This window comes from Nannospalax galili, unplaced genomic scaffold (genome assembly GCF_000622305.1).
Source record: "Nannospalax galili isolate Female #2095 unplaced genomic scaffold, S.galili_v1.0 scaffold305, whole genome shotgun sequence".
Taxonomy (NCBI): domain Eukaryota; kingdom Metazoa; phylum Chordata; class Mammalia; order Rodentia; family Spalacidae; genus Nannospalax; species Nannospalax galili.
The window spans coordinates 3493732-3511879 of NW_008356258.1; the positions used below are offsets into that span (position 1 = coordinate 3493732).

The 18148-nt window shown below is 38.3% G+C and overlaps 1 protein-coding gene across 5 annotated transcripts in view; it reads left to right on the forward strand.

Annotated features, from left to right (window-relative positions):
* Arfip1 (ADP ribosylation factor interacting protein 1) overlaps positions 1-15563 on the forward strand; it is a 90901-nt gene extending 75338 nt beyond the window's left edge. For all 5 annotated transcript variants that reach the window (XM_017803539.2, XM_008854264.3, XM_008854263.3 and 2 more), the window contains 2 exons: positions 2812-2986; positions 13745-15563. In XM_017803539.2, coding sequence (XP_017659028.1) covers positions 2812-2986; positions 13745-13900 — 331 coding nt within the window. In that variant the 3' untranslated portion in view covers positions 13901-15563. The remainder of the gene's footprint in view (positions 1-2811; positions 2987-13744) is intronic.
* The last annotated feature ends 2585 nt before the right edge of the window (positions 15564-18148 follow it).

Consider the following 18148-nt stretch of genomic DNA (forward strand, 5'->3'; position numbering starts at 1 on the left):
CCTTACACTGCCTTTGTAGTATAGCGTCTCTCTATCCTGAACAAGTACAGTCGTGTCAGACCACAGTTGAGTGGCTTTCTGTTGCTTGTTCTGGTGGGTTAAAACTGAATTATTTATTAGGGCCTGTGGGGTTACCTACAGTCTGACTATAATTTCTCCCGTTATTGTGCACTAATTTCAGATTGTAATGGGCTGAATTAACTTACAAATGCCCATGCTACTCTCTTCTTGGGGTATTCTACTGATACAAGGGAAATTGGGATCCCCTCTTAGGGTTCTTAGTCTCACTAACAAAAGAATTTAAGAATGGACCCAAACGAAAGCTTTAGGACAATTTTATTAGCATTTAAAAGATAAACCCCCACAGTAAGTGAGCTGTAAATCTCAGCAGCTGCCTGGAGGAGGAGAATGGAGAAGGAGAAACACCATGCCATTTAAGCTGGCATAATGGCCAGATATGTGGTGAACTAGCAGCCACATAGTTGGAGGGGAGCTTTAGAGTATGGAAACCCATAATATTAGGGAAACTTACACAAGTGTTAAGGAAAGCATGTTTAGAAAAGGAGAGGCTGAGTTTTTATGCAGAAGTGAGAGAATGGGCAGACTTGAAGCTCAATGGCTGCGTCAGGGGCAGGATTCGAGTAGGAAAAAGGACATCAAACCATTACAGAATGGTTCTGCCAGGGCTAGAGAGATGGCTCAGTGGTTAAGAACACTGACTGTTCTTGAAGAGGACCTGGGTTCAAATCCCAGCACCCACATGTCAGCTAACTCCATAACTCCAGTTCCAGGGCATCCGACAGCCTCTTCTGTTCTCTGTGCACATTGTACAATACACATGGGTGCACTTACCTACATGCAGGCAATACACGCATACACATAAAATGAAAATAATAAATAAAATGTTTATAAAAACAGTTCTGTGTAGCTCTTTAGCATGGCTTAAGGTAAGCCTGTCTTTCTAGGGGTGATTGACCCTGTCCAACTGGAATGTAGGTCTCCCTCCACTTAGGCCAGAGATTTTTTTTCTGTTGGCCCTTAACCAGAAGGAGTTTTCTCTTAATGGGCATTTATAACACTACAAGTTTCTTTTGCTCTAGTCAACCCAGTAAGCTTTTACCATCCTTCAGAGTTTAACTATGTCATATTTCAGTTCTCCTCTGAGGTGCTTTTCAGATACCTAGTCAGTTCTTCATGCCTCCCATTATTTTTTGTACTTTCCCATCTATAATGATGGTCTGTTATTTCTTAGTAATTGGGTACACACAAGTTTCTTGAAGATAAACTTACCAGCTTATCTTCATAGCTCTACTTTCATGCATTGTGCCCAGAACATAGAAGGTGATGATTTGGTAATTGTTGAATAAATCAATGTATCAGCGAATGAATGAAGGATCCTTATTGGCCCTGAAAGATGATTTGTTAAATTTGGTACAAGTTAAGAATAAATTAGGCTCCATGTGAGGGACCAATGTATTTCTTCTCGTTAGGTATGCAGTATAGTTTATTACTTAAGTGTTCTTCATTCTTGGACTGGGAGATGTGATTTACCTTGCTGATTTCTGAATAAAGAGCTTTAGTTGTAGGGTATGTGCTTTGAGATTCTGGTTTTTAAATTTTAATTCTAGATTAGAGGTCACTTTGCTTCTTCTTGGTTGAATACTGAATAATTGAGACCGCTGGAAAGCTTACTGTTTACTAATCATAGCAATACTGTACTCACACTGGCTGTGAACAAGGCACTCTGTCATTGCTATGAGATCATGCAGTGAGGTTAGTGGGGTAACTATTTCAGTTAGTAATGGAATCATATTAGAGCAAAGCATCTAACACAGAACACAGAGCATAATGCTCTATAAGGGATGCCACTGTCACATTCTGAATGCTAATATGACAGAAATCCATTTATAGTTGTGCTTTCACGTGTGCCTGTTAAACACTTGAAATGTGGCTAGAGTGAATTGGAATATGGTGGCACTATAAAATGCACAATGGATTTCAAAGACCCAGTACCCAGCCCCGAAATGTAAAGTAGCTCATTATCAATTGTTTTTATGTTCATTACATGTTGCAGTGTTACTATTTTAGATGTGCTGGGTAAAATAAAAACATTGTCAAAAATAGATGAAATTAATGTTTATTATTTAAACGTAGCTATTAGAAGATTTTAAAGTACATGGCTATCAGGCATTGCTGAACTGGACTCTAAGGACTGCGGACCCTCAGTGTAACTTCTTTTTCCTATTAGTTTTGGGTATGGCATTCTAAAATCTGCTACTCACCTACTTTGCCTTGTGTATTAGCCAGTTCACATGGGGGATTAATGTCTACTTTTGATCTTGGTTTGATATGTTAGGATTGACATCTTTTTTTTTTTTAAGTAGAATTTTACATGTCAGTTAATACTGTACTTTGGGAGAAATAGTCAGTGAGAAAAGACCCAGATTTTCTGCCATTTTTATATTGTAGTTCCTGCGTGTGTGTGTGTGTGTGTGTGTGTGTGTGTGTGTGTGTGTGTGTGTGTGTGTGTGTGTGTGTGTGTGTGTGTGTGTGTGTATTTTACAGTTCTGGAAAACAAATCCAAGTCCTCACACATTCTGAAACACTCTAGCACTGAGCCCTCTCCTGCCCCATTTGTGTATTAATAACTCTTTGTTTTTAGAGAAGCAATGATTTCAAAAGCATAAAGTATAGAATACTTATGAGGGTTTCCTATAGTATTATATAATATGAGGCTGAATATTGTTTCCCAGCTCATCTCCTGAATATATTTCAGTCTTTTATAGTATGTATCACTTCTCTTCTTTTCAGAATTGAGTATGATGCATATCGAACTGATTTGGAAGAACTGAATCTTGGACCACGTGATGCAAACACTCTGCCAAAAATTGAGCAGTCACAGCATCTGTTCCAAGCACATAAGGAAAAATATGATAAAATGCGCAATGATGTTTCTATCAAATTGAAATTTCTAGAAGAAAATAAGGTAAATTTATTCTTTGCCTTCTGACATTTTCCTATGGATTTTAAAATCAAGTGGACCCCCCCAAAAGAATTTAATAGACATTATCTTGTTTCTAATAACTTTTTCATGATCATTGTGAAAAGGAATTCCATTTATAATCAGTTTCAGTTTTTAGAAATCTACAAAATATATTTACTTTTCTGTTATGAAACTCAGCCATACTGTTTCAATCTTCTATATATAGCAGTTGGCAACTTTGATTTTCAGATTTAGTGTTGATACTTTAAACAGTTAAATAATGGCAGTAGATCCTGCCAGGTATGGTGGTCCATGCCTGTAATTCCCGCAGTAGGGAGCAGAGGCAGGGGGATTGCTGCAAGTTTAAGACTAGTCTGGTCTACTCAACAAGTTCCCGGTCAGCCAGGGCCACATAGTGAAACCCTGGACCCCCACCCCCCAAAATAGGGGAAGAAATGAAGTAGAAGGTAGAAGTATACCACCTAGTAAGGAGTCTTTTACAGCCAAATGAGATGATAAAGAGCCTGAACTAGCCATCACTTAGCAGTAGAATGGAAAGGTAGGCTTCTTTGCAGTGGAATGATAGAGACTGGAAAATCAAACGGGAAGCTGATTTGGCCAATAGGGATAAGAGTGAAGGATGGGATTTTTTTTTTTTTTTCCCCATTTGACCCAGTTTTTAACTTGAAATGATGACAAAATATTCAAGTGGAAACAGTTGGAAGTAAGTTGACCAGTGTATGTTGGAATTTGAAAAACGGGATCAGAGGTTCAGCAAGAAAGGTTCAAAAGTTGCTGCTTTGAGAATACTGTCTTTTCTTATTTTGTTCTTTTTTACTATAAAATAAACACAGAAAACTTTCTATTCTCAAGGATTTTATGTTCTAAGATTATGTCAGTCTTTGGGGGCTGCTAAGGCAGAGAACCATAGATACATAGTTATAAACAGAAGCTTGTTTCTCACAGCTCTGGAGACTTGGAAGTCTGGAGTGAAGGTATCAGCAGATTCAGGGTCTGGTGAGGACTACTAGCCTCTGGGTCTTTGTTCTTGTGCTTTTACCCCGTAGGAAGGAGGAGTCTATAGAATGGCACTAATCCATTCCCAAGGATTCTATCTCCTTGGAACCTAACGCCTCCAAAGATACTGTTTCCCCCTGTCACCACCTGGGGGTGAGGATTTCAACATGAATTGGGGGGTGGCCCACAAGCATTCAGACCATAGCAAATAACCTAAAATAATCTTTGGTTTTGGTGTTCTACAGCTATCATCCTCTAGATGAACTCAGAACTCAGCTAGGTCTAAAATAAAGTCTGTATGAAACTGATCTTTTAATCTTTTTCACTTAATGGCTCAAATGAGATACCATCAGTCTTTTAATTTACACCTTATCTATGAGTAAAGACTTAGATCTATGAGAGAACTTTTTGGGTTTGTATGGTTAGACAACTTTCACCCTTTTTATTTTTAATAGTGTCAACAAGAGTGACAAAACAAGTTTGAGGCCTAGGAACTGCCTTTCATACCAGTTTGCTTCCTTAACATCTTAAAATTCTTCAAATTTGGAGGTTTTGTTCTTCATTAAAATCTGCTGAATTGATATCTTATACACATATGTAAATACTCTATTTAGGACTTGAATTTTAACAAACTGTAATGTAGTTTTCCTATTTCTTAAATGTTGTATATTGACTTTAAAAGATCATTATTGAATGTGCTCCCTTATAATTTGATGTTTTACAAACCTGGCTTTGTAGTTTTGTGGTCTGTCTTTGTGTGGTTGAGGGTGTTTATTCCCGGTTCCCGTGTTCTGGCTTGTGGAGTATCTTTCCATAGTAACATTTCTCACTAGACTAGCCCCGTGCCACTGAGCTCCATCCCCAGACAGCTATTCTTCTAAATGAAGGCCAAGTGCAAGCCACTAGAGTGGTCGATAAAACAAAAGCAGAAAATACTTGAGTGTGAAACAAAATAATCCTGTGGCCATACCATTAGAGTTAGTGTTTAGTGGGTATTGTGTTTTTGTTTTTATAGCTCCTTTTAAAAAAAAATTGTTATTTTTATTTTATGTGTATGAGTATATTGCCTGCATGTATGTGAATGTACCCATGTCGTGCAATGCCACAGAGGTCAGAAGAGGGCTCTGGACTCCCCTGGAACTGGAGTTAAGGATGGTTCGTAGCCGCCATGTGGGTGCTGGGAATGGAACCCGGGTCCTCTGCAAGAGCAGTCAGTGTTCTTAACCACTGAGCCATCTCTCCAGCCCCATAGCTCCTTTTTAAATTTTTCTTGAGGCAGAACCTGAGTTAGGCTTTTTGTTTTGTTTTAGGAATTGAGGTATTATTCTTAGTCTAGCCTTCCTCCGTTTTGATGTATGAGCAGTAGCAGGGAGACACAGTGCCTGTAGCCTGAGGAGCTGGCCCTTAGGGAACACCCCTGAGCCAAAGCCAGTTCTTGTTTATTACACTGCAGGGAAGAATTTCAGGACCAAGGCTGGGGTATGACTCAGTGATACAGTGTCTCAATGCACAAGCCCTTCTCCCTTCATTCAGTCCCCAGCACAGAGATTTTAAAAGTTTACCCTGACTTATGTGGTAGTGCACACCTGAAATCCCACCCAGCATTTGAGAGGTGGAGGCAGGAGTATCACCACCAGACTGAGGTCAGTCTGTGTCTCATAGTGGGTTTGAGATTAGTCTGAGCTTAAAAAAAACAGAAAACAATTCAGGACCAGAGTAAAGCAGTTATCGAGTTTATTAAATAGAGATAAAAATAGTACATACTTTAGATTTAATTGTGGGTGTGGGATAAAGAAGACTTTTAAATAATGCAATTTGAAATGTTTTGTGGCCTATTTTATGGACAGCTTGTTTGCTTTCAGGATTCAAAATAAAACATAGGCTACGTTAGTAAAAAGTAAACAACATCAACACCATGTTGTATCTGAATAACTTTTGCACCAATAAATGACATCAGAATTTTTAAAAAAAAGTAAACAACATTTCTGGTGCTGTGTGGACTTTGTGAGACTAGGTATTGTTTCTCTCTGCAGGCTTTACTGTTTGTTTCTTTATTTTTTACAACTCTGTATGGCCTGGAACTACACTGTTTAAGATTATTTATCAGGCTGGTGTGTGGCTTAGTGGTAGAGAACTTGTCTAAGTGTGCTTGAGGCCCTGGATTCTAGAAGCCAGCACAAGAAAAGGAAGGGGAGGGAAGGGGAGGGGAGGGGGAAGGAAGAAGGGAAGGGAAGGGAAAAGGGAATAATTACACTTGAAAATGACAATTTTTTCTTTAGGTCTGTGAATATATTGGGGGTAGGAATTAAATGTGCCATGTAATCTAGTAAAACAATTGAGGTGGTGCTGAAGAGATGGCTCAGCAGTTAAGAGCACTGGCTGTTCTTTCAGAAGACCTGTGTTCGAATCCCAGCATTCACATGGCAGCTAACAAACACCCGTAATTCCAGTTCCAGGGATCCGACACCCTCTTCTGTCCTCCATGGGCACTGCATGACATTGGTGCTTTACATATATGCAGGCATAACACTCATACACATAAAATAAAAATAAATAAATCAAAAAAATTTTAAAAACCAATTTGGGGTATGAATAGAAAAAGTAATGTTTTTATTTTGTTTTATTTTTAAAAAGATAAAATTCTTACTCTGTTATTTTTAATTAGCTATAACTATCAAATACATGTTTGTCTTATTATTTTATATTTTAGTGACTTAAAATATGGTTACTGAGGAGAGGGGCTGGTCAGAAGAAAAGTGAACTGGTTCACATATATCCTGGACTTAATTTTAAAATGTAGATTTTTTTTTTTTTCTTAGAAATCATAGTCACTCTGAGTCTTAAGTTGATGTAACAGTGGTTGCTTGTACTCAGGAGTATTTTACATAAGTAGGGCAATACCATTCCTGGATATGAAGATCTCTTCTTCATGCTAGACAAATACTCTCCACTGAGCTTTGTTTCCAGCTCTATAATTTCTCTTCTAATACTAAATATATGATTTATTTTCTAATGCATTAATTAAATCTATTTAACGTATAAATTATTATGAATTTAGTTTTTCAGAGAAAAATTCAAAGGGCCAAATAAAGTGACATGCAGTTCTGTCTTTGTAAACTGTAAGGATTTAGAAAAACTTGGTGGACAAAGTTTTTTTTAAATGTACCAATGACTTAATGGCATAATTGTTTCTATAGCTAGAAGCATGAACATGAGTACTTGGTATACATGCTCATATAGGTCAAGTGAAATTAAATAATAGAAGCAAAAAAGAACCTTACTTGGATCTACATAAAAGCAAATGAGCTTCAATTTGTAAGTGCTTATGAGTGATGCAGAGCACAAAAGAAAGTCTCAGCACTGCCCAGACATGACTGCTGACATGTGGATCCTCTGAAACATCCCTTATTCATGCATCTTTGCTTTTGAGCATATTTCATTGTACAGTTTGAGCTAATTTTGTGTCTCTATTATTCTTTGCTTTTCATTTAACACACAGTGCATATATAGTATGCAGGTACAGGGAAGTGTTCCAGGTATTGTTGATACCCAGTAAAGGAATGCAAATATAAACTCCGCCTTCAAAGTACTTTATAGCCTTATGTGAGAAACAGACTTAGATCACACATACCCATGTGCCTTTATGTGTGTATGTGTGTGTGTGCATATGCGTGCCTGTGTACACACGTATTTGTGATAGAGGTATCTATATGTGTATACCTACATATATGAAATTTTGTCTATGACTGCTGCTAGACCTGCCCAGCAAAGGCACATTTTCAGTTTAGAGTAGTTGGAAGTGTTTGTGAAGAAGTAATGTTGAACACTAATTGGGAGGCAGGTAGAAAGAACAGCATGTATTTAACAACCCTGTGGCAGCGGAAGTATAGAATGTTCAAAGAGTAAATGTGACTGACTGTAGCACAGAAAGAAGGCTAGAGAGGGGACAGATCATGTAGGCGTTCCAGTCCACTCTAATGAAAGGTTTATTTTAACATAAGTGGGAAGCCCTTGAGAGAATTGTTAGCAAATGCAAGGCTGAAAATATGGAGAGAGCACTGTAGTAGGAGCTATGCATGGATATTGTTTAGAACGGTGATGATAGGAGTTCGGAATAGGGTGACAGTGCTGGAAGTGCATGAATGGGAGGTTTCAAGAGATACTTCAGATATAAATAGATGAGAAGGAGTAAGAGCAGATCAGGAAGTAATTGGTACGTTGACATTTTATTATTTTATTCAGCTGGTGTCCTGCTCACTGGGGAAAGAGCAGTGGTGGGTAAAGCAAAGTCTAAAATGGTCAATCTTGAAATCATAGGATATAAAGAAAAGAGTAATACTCTTTAATACTTTGCATGCTGGCAGTTGGGCATCTCTTACCATAATTATTGATCTGTTGTACCTTTTCTTCATACGCTTAAGCCAAGCTGCTGCTCCAGTATTTTGGTATACTTTGTATAAACTCCTGTTCGTAGACTTATTGGGAGCGCCAATAATTACTTTGAAGGACCTGACAGTGGGACTGTAGTAACACTAATAACTTGTTTTAACCGAATGGTGTCAAATTAATTCTCTGAATAAGAAGGTATGTATAGGGCTAGAGACAGCTCAGTGGTAGAGTACTTGATAGCATGTGTGAGGCCCTCTTTTGGTTTGGAGAAGTGTTCAATGGTAAGCATACTGTGTGCTGTCTGAAGGGAAATACTTTCCTGTAGGTCTGCAGTTGCTAACTTAGTGATGCTCATGTTCTCTCAGCGCAGGCTGAGCAAGCAGGAGAAAGTTTCTGTGTTGTCCACTGGCAGCATCTTGCAGTCCTGCTCTTAAGTTTCTCTTACCCAGTTTCCCTTTAAAAGACCGGTTCATTTCTGCCTTAGGAGTCAGTGTTGGAGTTTGTTTTGCCCTTTAACAATGAAATTATTGTATGGTTTGTTTAGGTCACTCAACAGATGGTACTGTGGTGGCTTTGCTTATATCTGATCTGGGTCACTCACTGTGTGGCAGGTCTTCATGGGAGCTCACAGTGATTTAGTGTCTTTCTACATAAAGCATTTTTTTGATGTTAGGCTTTGAAAATTTATCAAATTTGTCATCTCATTTCTACCTATAATTTTTACCTCTTTTGCTCCTAGTTTTAAGATTTTTGTTGTATTTTATTTATCCTTTTAACTGCTTAAAACTTTTTTTCTAAGGATATAATAGTTCAATAAGAATTTTCTGCTTTGTATGCACAGAATGACTATATGAAACCTTAATGTAGGGACTTAGGGTGCATACTGGGGGCGGAGCACTTAGCATGAACAGGTACACACACACACACACTGCACACACACATACACATGCACACGCACACATACACCCAGAGGTTTAATATTGTATTAGTTTCATAATTTTAGAAACAAAGAACTTTTCTTCTATTTACTTCAACTATAGTCCCAAAGATGTTTAAGTGCAGCTGTAGGAGTTAGAGACAAAATTAAGAATAAGGTTAAAGCATATCTTTTCTGTACCTCTACCCTTCCTGAAAGTGCTCTCTCACTGTGTTTGTTTTGATTTTTTGTTGTTGCTGTTTTGTTTAGAAGTTTTCTAAACTGCTTATTGCCTTATTGCCTTAGACTAGGTGAAGGAGCATGAAGCAGTCTAGGAATACACTTCCAAGGTCCTCACACCCCAGTCATCTGCCTTCAGGTCTAGCCTTAGGCAGGTACTTAACCTTGTAAGTTCTGTTGCTTTATTTCTCTTTCTCTCTCTCTCTCTCTCTCTCTCTCTCTCTCTCTCTCTCTTGAGGCTAGGGATAGCTTGGAATATAACTCAGTGTAAAACACTTGCCTCAGAACTCACAAAACCCTAGGTTTCATCCTCAGCCTCCCCCTGCCCCAAAAGAAATGGATTGATCTTTTCAACAAACTAAAGTGATACTGTATGTGGCATTGAAGTCTGATAGGTAGTTACAGCAGTCATTAGTTACAGTAGTCATAACAAGTCAAGTATCTATGTGAAGTGCTTGGGCCAGAGTGTTCTCAATTTTAGATTTTCTTGGGTTTAGGAATATTACATATACAAAATGAGTTATCTTGGTGAAGGGACCCAGTTCTAAACACAGAGCTTATGTACGTTTCATATTTACCTTAATACCCAGAGCATGAAGATAATTTCATGCAACATTTTCAGCGTACTTGGGTTTTGACAGCAGCCCATACATGATGAGATCAGGTATGGGATTTCCTACCTGTGGCATCATAACCAGCACTCAAAGAGTTATGAGTTGTACTGTTTGAAATTTTTCAAATCAGGATGTTCAACCTGTAATTAGATTGCAGAAGTTAATTATACTAAAATTATATTGTAACTGCTTTTCTAGTACTGCTTTCTTACTCCTTTTAATTGGTAATGATTTCTCTTTTGGGTGTGTGTTTGTGATGTGGGTGGGTGGTATGTGCATGTGAGGGTGTGTGTGCCCATTCTAGGGAAATCACAGGAGATGTTCAGGGATGAAATTTTATACTTCATTTTAGAGCAGGAGGTCTATCATTCTTCACCTTATTCCTGAGACAGAATCTGTCACTGAACCTGGAGCCAGGCTGGTGGCCTGCCTCTGTGTCTCCTAGGGTTGCAGGTGCACATGTGACAGTGTCTTGATTTTTTTTTTTTTCTTTTTTAAAACATAACTGCTAGAGTTTTTTTTAATATTTTATTTTATTTTACTTTTATATGTTTGAGTGTATTGCCTCATGTATATAAGTGCACCCATGTCATGTAGTGCCTGTGGAGGTCAGAACAGGGCATCAGATTCCCCTGAAATTTGAGTTACATACAGATGGTTGTCAGCAGCCATGTGGGTGCTGGGAATTGAACCTAGGTCCTCTGAAGAGCAGCCACTGCTCTTACCCACTGAGCCATTTCCCCAGCCTGACTTCTGTTTATTTAATAACCAAAATAGTCTGTAACATATCAGACATAGCCATACTGAGGACATTGTATAAGTGTATATCGTAAATTAGTAAGCAAAAAAAAAAACTACACTGCTTTTAATTCATTAAATTTATAAAGTATGCGCACTGGGAATTCAATTATTTGCCTTTATTTTTATTTACTAACATTTTAAATAGCTAAAAGTCAGTATCTTATTTAGATTAGTGTCTAAATTTAGATTTGTATTTGTATTTTGAAGACATTAGTACCAAAACTAAACATGTGTCTGTTGTAATAATCAGTATTTGTAGAAAAATTAATTACCTGTTTTTGCTACAGGTAAAGTACAAACAGTTTGTCGGGGGAAAAAATAGTTTCTGGTATCAAAGTGAAGATGAAATTTTATACTTCATTTGTATTTGGAAGGTTTTTTTGTTTTGTCCATTCTGGTTGCAAAGCTATGCAGCACCCGTAGGTTCTGAACGTCTGCATTAGGGAGTGTTCTGGAGTGTTTTCTTTAAAAGGCTTTACAGGTCAACCTTCAGGGTTGCTGGGAGGATGTTTTTTGTGACTGTGGGTATTGTATATCACTTTGTTGTGAAAACACAACTAGAATTCAGTCCTAAAAGCAACCTTTTCCTTGGTGTTGCATGGATTAAGTTTCACTGTGGGGTGGGAGATCATTTTAAGCACAACAGAGGTCCTTAGTTGGAGCTTTGTAAGCCGCCAGGTCTCCTCAGCTATCTGCCATCTTGCTTGGTTTGTTACCCATCCAAGACTGGAGAAAGATGTGCTGACATTTGCAGGGTCAGCTAAAAATTTCACATGCTGTCCCCTCTTCCCGGTGCTGTAACTTTTTAAACTCTTAACAGCTGTTTACAGGTCCAGTGTGTGAATTAAATTCCATGCTCTGCTTCTGTTCTTTCCTTTGAAAAGTATGATGCATTAAAATTCAATTCAAGAAATATTTGTGACCCAAACAACAGTAAAGTGACTAGTCAGAACCTCCTTGTGGAAATTGGGCTTTCACACTCAAAATACAAAAGTCCCTTATTTACTGTGTAATTCGAGGATCATCCAACATAGAAAAGCAAAACATAGGTGGACTACTACTACTGATAGCAGAGCAAGGTGGGGAGTTACTTTGTGGCCTAGGTAGGTCACTAATGTGAAAGCCATAAGAAGAAAGAATAAAGTGCATTTTCTAAATTTTATATAAATGAAACCAAACAGCTTGTATCCTCTTTTCTAGTTTCATTCATAAAATACCGTGTTTCTACAGCTCATCCATGTTGTGTGTATCAATTATTTTATTTCCTTGTTGAATATTTCTCCATTTTATGGGAATGCCCAATTTGTCTAATCGCTGTTGATTGTCATTTGTTTCCCTCTTTTAAGCTAGCACAAGTAAATGGGCCCCTAGTTCTAATCCTGACCCTGCTATGAACATTCGTGGACAAATGTGCAGGGAAATACCTAGTGGATTAGTTGGATTTCAGGGTAGGTGTACGTTTAACTCCTTAAGAAACTGGCAAGCGTTTCTGTTTTCCATTCCACAAACTGTTGGAGAGCTTCAGTTGCTCTGCATCTTTGCTGTTCCAGATGGAATCACACTGTGGAGTTTCCTAATAGCTAAGGATGTTGGATGTCTTTTCATATGCTTATTTGTCCTCTGTAACTATTCCTTGGTGAATTAGCTATGTTCAGTCTTTGTCAACCAGCCTGATGACCCGAGTTCAATACATACCCTTTGCTAGGCACATACAGTACTTATACTTTCCCCTGCTTTGTAGCCACTCTCCTCACTATCTTTTGATGAAAAGAAATTCTCAAACAATTTTTCAGTCATTTCTTTCATAATTCATAATACTTTAAATCCTTGTTTAAGACATTTTCATGCTTAAGGTCATCCAGGGGCTTCCCCACCTTTGGTCAAAGCAGATTACCCTTGGAGTTGACTTTGACTAATTCGTGGGACCTGTTCTCCAGAAGGGAGACTGTGTCAGGGTAGACTCAGGTGAGAGCAGCTCAGGTTAGAAAATGCTTTTGGAAATGAAAACAAAGATAATAGATGCAGCTGTCATACCACATAAAATTTTATTTTCTATTTTGTATATAGTATCATATTTTAAATACTTTTCCATCATTAAAATTATTGGTTTAGTTTTAGGGACTGTTACACTAGATAGGTAAATCAGAACATTGTACTTTGTGCTTATAAATAAAACCTCAAGAAAGGAAACATCTCAATTCATGAATCTTTGTGGTGGCTTATTTCTTCAAGAAAGATTTCTAGAGGTACGTTACTTGGTAAATGGACTCTTGGTATTATTACAAGCAATAAATAAGCAATTAAAAGTAAAGGAGAGTTATGTGAAGTTTAAATAAACTGACTCTGGGCAACCCTTGTTATTATTTGATTTCTTGCAAAGAAATTAAAAGTATTCCGCCTATATGGTTTTACATAAAGCTTAGCCACTGATATTGTATGGTAATTATAAATAATGTTCCTTTTTCTGTATCTCACAAGTTTTAATGTTTGGAAATAATTGACAGGGCTGGGGAATTAGCTCATTGTTAGAACACGCAAGGCCCTGAATTCTATGCCCAGCACTGCAAAAACAAAACATCTTGAGCAGACTTATTCCCTCTAGGGAATAAAGACTCAGTGACCCCACCAGACAGTCTGTACTTGGTGTGGATGAAATAGTCTGTCATTATTAAAAGGGCTTTTCTTGTAGAGAGACACTGTTTAATTAAGGGGTATAATAAATCGCTTGTTGGTCTGTTGTCCCTGATATTAATGCTTGGTCTTGTCACTCTACCCTGTCCACAGGTTAAAGTGCTGCACAATCAGCTCGTCCTTTTCCACAACGCCATTGCAGCCTACTTCGCTGGGAATCAGAAGCAGCTTGAACAGACACTAAAGCAGTTCCATATCAAATTGAAAACTCCTGGAGCTGATGCCCCATCTTGGCTTGAAGAACAGTAAACTTTCACCTGGAAGAGAAAGAACAGTTTTATTGTTATACAACTAAATAAACCTAATAAGAACGAAGCGGCATTGGGGAAAGCAGTGGGGTGACGGCCCTTGTAGTGAATCTTGCACAGACAGCTTTAATTTTCCCTTACCTCCCTTAACAATTGAACTGTTAAATTTGATGGGAAGGTGGGTGTTTTAGTGTAAGCATAATTTCTATAATTCTAAACATAGTAATTTTCCTTTTTAAGAAATCCTTTTGTACTGTAAGGGTTGATGGCTATTTCTATAGTTTGAAAACATCTAATATAGATTTGCACTGACAAGATAAAAATTCAAAGTTTTTGGTTCCAGACATGAGGGCCAGGTGTAATTTTTCCAAAAGGATGTTTACATGATTTGTATCAACATCAGATATTTTATATATGAATATATTAAACATCTTTAAGAGATTCATGTTCACGTATTGTCTTAAAAAAGAAACTATTTTGCAGAGTAAATTATATGGCGTCCTGCAGTACCACAGGGAGGCAGTGTGGATGGTGGATTGGCTCATGGAGTTGTGGCAGATATCTTTATCTTTTTTAAATGAATCTGTACCACTGTTATTTTGTTTAGAAGTTTCTTTTTAAAAAAAAAAAAAAAAGACAGGAATCACACCATCATTTCTGTGAAGTGTTTAAACTTATGAACTTGTATCACTCAAAGTTGTTAGAGTTATGTAGACAATTTTGATTTATAATGAAACCTGATAAGAGAGGTTTGCTTTTTAAAAAAACATGTAGACATGGAAATTCTTGGTGGTTTCTAGAGTAGAAATCTATAGTTAGAAAGCTAGTTTGGGGGTAAATTCCATTTTGATAGAAGTGAATTCCTAGACAGCTTTCAGTAATTTCCATATGTAACAATGCCGATTAAGCCTTAAATCACACATATGTGCCTTCGCAAATACCAGTGTACATAATCCATGAAGAAACCCCTGTCAGATAATGTGTGATATGTCAGTTCCTTTTGGAAAGGAATAGTCTGTAAATGTTGGGTTTCTTTGTTCTCACTGAAGCACACTTGAGGTTTATGGTGAAACCAACTTTTGAGCTTTTTGTTCAGTTTCTCTTGATTCTTTTTGAGGAATGGGACTATGGAAGAATTTTTTCCATTTGGGTAATGGTGGTGGTCACAGGAAGGGAAATGTTGGAAAGGCCAGCACTATCTTCCTCATGCAACACTGTTAGTTTTGTGTGTGTGTGGTTGGCCTGTCCACTGTGGGGTTCCTCGGTAACATAATCTTATTTAAACGTAAAGATCTTTTGACTTTCGTTATACACATGAGTATTTTGAGAGAGATCTCTTCACGTTTGTTTCTATTGTGTTAAAATGAAGTGCTTAAAATTACTGTTATACATGAACTTTGTGAACTGTAAGATGTGTTATATATGTCCAGATGCCTTTTAGCTGGCTTTTTAATTAATATGCCTGTTTGAGTCCTTAATACAATGTACTGTGATTGTAAATCATAAGCCTATTTTGAATCATTCCTTCCTGTGTATTTGTACTCTGAGAGAGCCTTATTTTATTCTTCCAGCAGAATAACTCTTGTGATATAGTTCATTTACATTCCCCAGAATGTGCCTCTGGTGTGAATTTTGTATTCTTATTAAAAGTGTTGGCTGCAGTACCTTGTTTCTCTGACTCACATAAATTTCAAATAAGAAGTAACTATTTGGAGGCAGGATATGGCAGCACAGACATTTACCGGAGGCAGAGGCAGGTGGATCTCTGTGAGTTCCAGGCCAGCCTGGCATATGTAGCAAGTTTCAGGCCTAGCCAGGGACTACATAGTGACACCCTGTCTCAAAAAAAGAAGTAACTATTTAGAAATTGAGAGAACATGTTTTTTTCCTTCTCAACCTAAAAAGAAACAGTGCTTCTTTACCCTTGTCATACCTGGTAAGCCATTCTCTCAATCTGAATCTCACGAGCTGAACATGTCCAGTCTCGGCACATTTCAGTAGCAGAGGAGCTAAAGAGTAATAGTTTCATGAGCTAATGATTTTTCAAAATAAGCTAAAAATATCAGTGATTCTGGCTAGTGGGTACATGTGCAAAAGACATAAGCAAAGCGACACACCAGCCAGTAGTGTACCCACATTGGTAGGAAGGCTGCTCATAACTACAGAGAACATGAAAAGCCTTCCCATCTACATGGAACCACCCAACACACCTGAAGTTCAGCATTTTAGTTGCTGGTTTTTTACATGAACTCAGGTTGACTATCCCTCAGCAGGTGTGCAGTTCTCTTTCCACTGGTGGGTTATTCTGAACCTAGCGTATATTCCTAGAAGGAAGGGATGGGCCCTTGGAGTTTCTGCACACTTTTAAGACTTGCGCATTACCGCTTTTGAGAAGTATGTGACCATTCCCATCTGCAGAAGCATATGCATATGCCTATTTAGCATATTTTAAGTCAGAATATAAAAAGTGAAATGATGCAGAAAATCAGCAAGATGGCAGGTGGAGAGGGGAATGTCAGGAAGATAAAGGCTAAACAGTCTGGATTTGAGCTTTTAGATGTGCATGGGGGCAATGGATGGGTGACTTTTCTCTCCTTAAGGTAGAAATTATTCAAGAAAAATATATATCCAAGAAAATTGAACTCTTCATTGCTTTTTGTAAATTTATGTGTGTGAGAGAGAGAAACAGCAAGGGAGTGCATGTAAGGCTATGGCATCTGGAGTTAAAAGGACAACTTCCTGCTTCCACCCCTGGAGTCTGTTCCATTTCTTTTCCTAGCCTTCCAGCTCCCTGCTGACTCTTCTGTCTCTGCCTCCCACCTCACAGTAGGAGTTCCAGGATTTCAGGTGCTCACCACAATATCAGGTATTTGTGTGGCAAGTGCTTTTAAAGCCCTGAGCCTTCTCCCTGGCTCCAGGTGCTTTTAAATCAGGGTCTGGGAGGGACCTGGATTTAGCAGAAGCAATTGGACAAAATTAAGACTTCTTTAGGAAGGGTTTTTTTGGTTTTGGTTTTGGTTTGCTTTGTTAATACTGACAGAGTCTCACTATGTAGCCTTGGCTGACCCAGAATTCAATATGTAGAACAGGCTGGCCTGGAACTCAAAGAGATCTGCCTGTCTCTGCCTCCCAAGTGCTGGAATTAAAGGCATTTGCTACCACTCCTGGTTTTGTGCCATTTCTAAACAGATTCAGAAATTTTAAAAAATTCTGTGGCTGCTGAGGTGGATCAGCAGGCAAAGTTGCTTGCTGCTAAGCCCAACAACCTGAGTTCAATCCCAGGGCCCCACAGGGTTGAGAGAGAGAGAGAAACATACATATAAAATAATGTAAAAACAAAAAAATTATGAGTTCCCTTTAAGATTTTTATTGGCTAAGACTATCTGGTTGTCAATGGGCTATTTCTATTTTCTGATCAAAAAGTCAATTACATTTTGCATTAGTTTGGAGTTTTTCCAAGTCTATGAGTTCTTCACTGTTACTACAATGTAACAAGACGTATTAAAATAGAAGGGCTGTGCACAGACTACTTTCACTAAATTCTGTGTTCCCACTTGAAGCTTTCCTGCTCAACAGGTTTCCTGGCATAAATGGTCCTTAATAATAAACTGCCACGTGCTATTCTAAATGTAATGGAAAGGTTGGTTCTCGGAGTTTATGTGTATTAAGTAAGAACTATTTGTTACTCTGTTGTTAACCCTGGTGTGGAAAAACAAGGCTCTGAATATGGGAAGAGAAATCAGACCCAGTCTGAGAAGCCTAACTCCACTGCAGTTAGTTCATGGTTAGAGCTGGTATTTTCGTTGACAGTTTTACAAATGAAACTTCAGGAAAACATCCTAAAGTTTGGCTTGGTCCCAAGCAATGCTTTGCAGGAGGCACAGTCTTTCTGCAACTGTGGTTCAATCATGATTTGTAAGTTCACGAGAAAGTTGTAAGTGCAACCAATGCCATTTGGGGAACTGAAGGATGGCTGTCAGTGAAGTGCTTGCAGTGCAAGCATGAGACACCGAGTTCAGTTCCCAGCACCTACATAAACACCAGGTGTGGAGGCACATGTCTACAACACCAGCAACAGGGAAGTGAATACAGGATCCCTGGGGCTCACTGGCCAGCCAGTTGAGCCAAATTAGCACCAGGTTCAGTGAAAGAGCTGTCTCACAAAATAAGGTGAGCTGAGAGTTGTGATGGCACACACCTTTGATCCCAGCACTGGAGAGGCAGAGGCAGGTGGATCTCTGTGAGTTCA